At 51.8% G+C, this 4,850-nt stretch overlaps 1 protein-coding gene across 1 annotated transcript in view; it reads left to right on the forward strand.

Moving 5' to 3' along the window:
- Positions 1 to 1,176: 1,176 nt before the first annotated feature.
- Positions 1,177 to 4,850, forward strand: part of LOC102769201 (butyrophilin subfamily 3 member A2) — a gene marked incomplete at its 3' end in the record, with an annotated part of 5,519 nt that continues 1,845 nt past the window's right edge. Inside the window, exons 1-3 of the mRNA XM_006761457.2 lie at positions 1,177 to 1,273; positions 1,491 to 1,832; positions 3,234 to 3,515. Coding sequence (XP_006761520.2) covers positions 1,195 to 1,273; positions 1,491 to 1,832; positions 3,234 to 3,515 — 703 coding nt within the window. The remainder of the gene's footprint in view (positions 1,274 to 1,490; positions 1,833 to 3,233; positions 3,516 to 4,850) is intronic.

Consider the following 4,850-nt stretch of genomic DNA (forward strand, 5'->3'; position numbering starts at 1 on the left):
TAAAATATATAACCCAGGTAGTACACTGAGAAACCCTTTATAATAAAAGCTTAATATGCTAAGTGTCCAGTCATCCATTCAACCAATCAAAGCACAATATGCTAATGATATGCTAGGGCCACTCAGCCGCTCACAATGTCATGCGCTGACTACCAGGGGGCAGACAGTCGACTGGTAGCTTAGCTTGCTGCGGAGGTCTAGCCAGTTAGGACTGAGCAAGAGGGACCAGACATGCCCTGGAGCCCTTCCAGGGTCCCTCCCCAGCTGGCCAACTTCCTGCATCCCTCCCCAGCCTGATCATGCACTGGTGGGGTCCCTAAGGCTGGCCTGAGCCCTCTCACAATCTGGGACCCCCTTGGGGAATGTCGGAGTGCCAGTTTCAGCCCGATCCAGCAGGCCAGGCCTAGGGACCCCACTGGTGCATGAATTCATGCACCAGGCCTCTAGTATATATGCCATATGTATATATATATACATATTCTGCAAAATAGGTCCAGAAATATTTACATTCATGTGAAGCAAAGTATAGCATTAGCACTGTAAATTATATAAATTTTACTTTTATGAGTCTTTTCATTTTAAAATTGGTTTTAACAAGGAATAAAATGCAATAACTATCCCTGAAAATCAGTGGAAATATATTCCTCTCTCTGAGATCTTAAAATGTCAAACATTCAGATAACTTAGAAAGTGCAGGGAGCAGAGGACTCCAGATCCTGCTCTGAGGGCAGTGGGAGCCCCTGGAGGCTGAGGAGAGGCATGAAGTGAGGGAAGCAGGAACGGTCGGGCTGTGGTGTGGAGCAGAAACTCAGGGGCCCCAGTGGAATTGGGGCTCAGAGAGGGGGGTCCTGTGTTAATCAGAGTGAGATGCTGGAGGCGCGGACAGGCTGTCCAGGACGTGTGGGCAGGTGGACGCTTGTGAGCCATTGGACACAGAGCCCAGGACTCCTAGGTGGCCAGGGCCAAGGGACGGACACTTAAGGTTACAGACTTTAGGGTGGTTTTCCATATTGGAGTCAAAGGTGAAGAGACTCCCAAGCTGACATTTCAGAGGAGGTACTGGGGTCACCAGTGATGGGGTTGGACCAGGATCGGCCCTGGTGAGGAAGAGGTCTCCACGTGGATTCTCCATCTTCCTCAGGTCGTCATTTCTACCAGCTCCTTCTGGGGTCTCTGTCTGCACAACAGCCCACAATGGTGAGGTCCCTGGCCTTCCATCTGCTCCACCTGCCTGTCTGCCTCGCCTTGGTCCAGCTGCTCACCCCCTGCTCAGGTAGGGACCATGTGCATTTATGTACCTGGAGCAGTTACCTATATGCCCAGTCAGAACCTTGGTGTCCTCCCCACACCTGGGAGGCCCAGCCAGCTGTACACCTGTCAGAACTGAGTCCCTCTCTAGGTGTTTCTTACCTCACCCTCTCTGCCTGGGACACCCCCTTACCCTCTGGCCTCCAGCTCCCTCTGATGGAGCACCCCTTTCTGCTCACCAGCTCAGTTTGCTGTGGTTGGACCCCCTGAGCCCATCTTGGCCATGGTGGGTGAAGATGCTGAGCTTCCCTGTCATTTGTCCCCGAAGATGAGTGCTGAGTCCATGGAGCTGATGTGGCTGCGATCTGGCCTCAGGCAGGTGGTGCGTTCATATGCAGACGGCAAGGAAGGAACAGAGATAGCAGAGTATCGAGGGAGAACGTCGATTTTAAGAGAGGACATCGCTGAAGGGAAGGCTGCTCTGCGGATTCACAGGGTCAGAGCCTCTGACAGTGGAACCTACCAGTGTTATTTCCAAGATGATGATTTCTTTGCAAAAGCCCAGGTGAAGCTGGAGGTTACAGGTGAGCCTGATTCTGTTCTGAGCTCCTTCTTCTGTCGGACCTGGGGACACAGGCTGGAGGTCCACCTCAGGCACTTCTGCCTTGGGGGAGGACACCAGTGGCTTGGAGACCACGCCATCTTGAAGAACGGAAGTGCCTGAGACTGAGATCCTAGCCTCGCGACCATCCAGTCTGGTGGTAGCAAACCGGCACTTCTGCCTATATCCCAGCAGCTGCCTCCCTCCTCCACCTCTGCTTCTCAGGGTCATTGACACACTCAGGTTTTCCTGAAGGAAGGGCTTCTCCTGAATCATGTGAAGATGTCCCTCCTGAAGCCACCAGGGTCTCAGCAGGGATGTGGGGTTGGGGCAGGAAGGCTGAGAAAACCTCCCCTCGTGGGGGGCACACAGTTGAATGGGTTCAGCTGTGTTCCAGGCAGTGGACCTGGGCCCCCGAGGTGCTCGCTACTGTGGGTCCCGGGAGGCTGAGCTGCAGGGACCTCACCTGTGCTGCCATTTCCTTCAGCCAAAGGCCCCAGGACCACGCCCGCAGTTGAACAAGTTGAGCTCAGGACAAGCTGCAGTGAGGAGAACATACAATGTGGAAACATGGGGTGTCCCCATGAGAGCGTGTCAGGGAGACTTGGTGTAACTTTGGGCTGACAGGGGATTAGGGGAGGGTTTATGGAAGGAGGACTTTGCTCTGGATCAGATGCTGTCAGGAGGGTGTGGGGTGTAACAGGTCACTCACCCCTAGGACAGGGGATGATTGCTTGTTGCTGTGGACTGGACATGTTTTATTTTGTGTTCAGATCTGATGACTGAGTGGTCTTGTTTTGTCCTGACCCATCACAGGGACAAAGCATCCTCTCTGATGCTGCTGTTCCATGATATTGTTCATGTCCAACCTCATTTCTCCTTCTTGGGGCACAACCCTGCCTTGCACAGGAAGGAAGGAAGGTGGGGGTGGGACGTCCTGACTTTCTCCTGGCAGAGCCTCCTCAGCCACCTACAGTCCCTTCCTGAGACCACAGCTCCTCTTTGGAAACCCCTCCCTACAGGACTGGGTTCTTCCAAGTCTTCAGAAAGCTTTCTCCCATCCCCTGACCCCCTCGGATTAAGAGTTTAGGGACTGGTGGTAACAGCTCACTGCTCCTGGCCCCGGTCAGCTCTCTCCCATGTAGTCTATCCCCTTCCACAACCACAAAATAAAAATTCCACTGAGTCTAAAGACCTGAAAAAAGAGGCTGTGAACTCTAGATTAATGATATCAAGAGTTCACCACAGTGACTTTCATACCAGGAACAGCGTGGGCGGCAGCAATAGAAGGTGCATATCCTCCCTCCCAGAGTCCCCATTCCTGATGGGACCCTCACCAACACAGAGGCCTCCTTGTGACTCAGGCTCACTCTTCCTTCCCCAGCCCTGGGCTCTGATCTTCACATTGAAATGAAGGGCTTTGAGGATGGAGGGATCCGTGTGGAGTGCACGTCTACAGGCTGGTATCCGCAGCCCCAAATAGAATGGAGAGGTGAAGGCGGAGAGAGCTTGCCAGCCATGGCAGCGCCTGCAACTGTAGATGGAGAGGGTCTGTACACAGTCATGTCCTCTGTGATCCTGAAAGGCGGCTCTGGGAAGAGGGTCTCCTGTGTCGTCAGAAACCCTCTGCTGAGCCAGGAGAAGACAGCCAGGGTCTCCATTGCAGGTGAGTGCCCGGCCCCACACTGAGCTCACCTGTGGCCACTGGGAGTGTCTGCTGCTGACCTGGGTCTGTGCAGTGAGCATAAGGCTCAGAGCAGGGACCTGGGTGCCCTTTGCCCCTTGAAGCTGTTGATGTCACAGACATTTTCTGAGCATCCCTGCTGCCTCCACCTGGGACAGGCGATGGGGATGGGCAAATGGTAAATATCAGCAAACACATGACAAAGTGGGGAAAGTGTGTGCAGACATGTCCTGGAGAAAAGGCTGAGCTCCTCAAAACATGAAACAGCTCAGTACAGGAATGAATGGTTCCCAGAAGGAAATACCTCGGGGAAGGATGTCCAGTCTCACTGAGCAGGGAGACGTTCCCACCTGTGAGATGGGCAGCAAACAAACCATGTAGTTGGAAACACTGATGGCAGGACTGTGGGGAGACAGACACTCTTAGACATGTGTTGGTATCAGTTGGTATATTTTTGTATGAAGTGACACAGCTTATATTGGGGGCAAGGGGTGCGTAGAACAATCTTAATACAAACTACCTATTTACTGACCCAAAATACCAGATCTAGGAATTTATCTGACAGATCAGCTAGGGGATGTGTGAATAACTGATGGACAAAGTTATTTCTTTTTAAAAAATATATTTTTATTGATTTCAGAGAAGAAGGGAGAGGGAGAGAAAGAGAAGAACATCAATGATGTGAGGGAATCATCGGCTGCCACCTGATTGGGACCAAACCCACAACCCAGGCATGTGCCTTTGACCGGAATCAAACATGGGACCCTTCAGTGCACAGGCCAATGCTCTATCCACTGAGCCCCACCAGCCAGGGCACAAAGTTATTTCTTAGAGCATCAGTTATAATAACAACAGTCATAGACAGTTCACATGCCATCCATGGGGACTCCTGTGCAGTGGAGGCTGCCCTGTGAGAGGAAACACAGACGTGCTCCCCATGCCGAGAGGGAAAGGTCCCCAGGACCCAGGATGCACTGAGAAATGAGCTGCGGAGCAGCTTACGTAGATGTTCCCTGTGTTGTAAGCAAGAAAAATAAGAAGATGTTATATATATTTAAAAAAAGGTTCCAGTCCAAGCATTATTATTATTTCAATGTAATGCAATTTTTTTCTTTGTTGTGTTTTTGTCTAAAGAGTTACAGATGTGTCATTCCCCGATTGACTCCCCTTGCCCCAGCCATTCCCACTCCGGCCAAGCCCCCACCGCCCCAGTGTCTGTGTCCATTGGTTATGCTAATATGCATGCATACAAGTCCTTTGGTTGCTCTCTAAATGCCCCCCACTCCCATGTCATTTGCTCTGGATCTATTCTTGTTC

The sequence above is a fragment of the Myotis davidii genome, unplaced genomic scaffold (genome assembly GCF_000327345.1).
Source record: "Myotis davidii unplaced genomic scaffold, ASM32734v1 scaffold2398, whole genome shotgun sequence".
In the NCBI taxonomy this organism is placed as follows: domain Eukaryota; kingdom Metazoa; phylum Chordata; class Mammalia; order Chiroptera; family Vespertilionidae; genus Myotis; species Myotis davidii.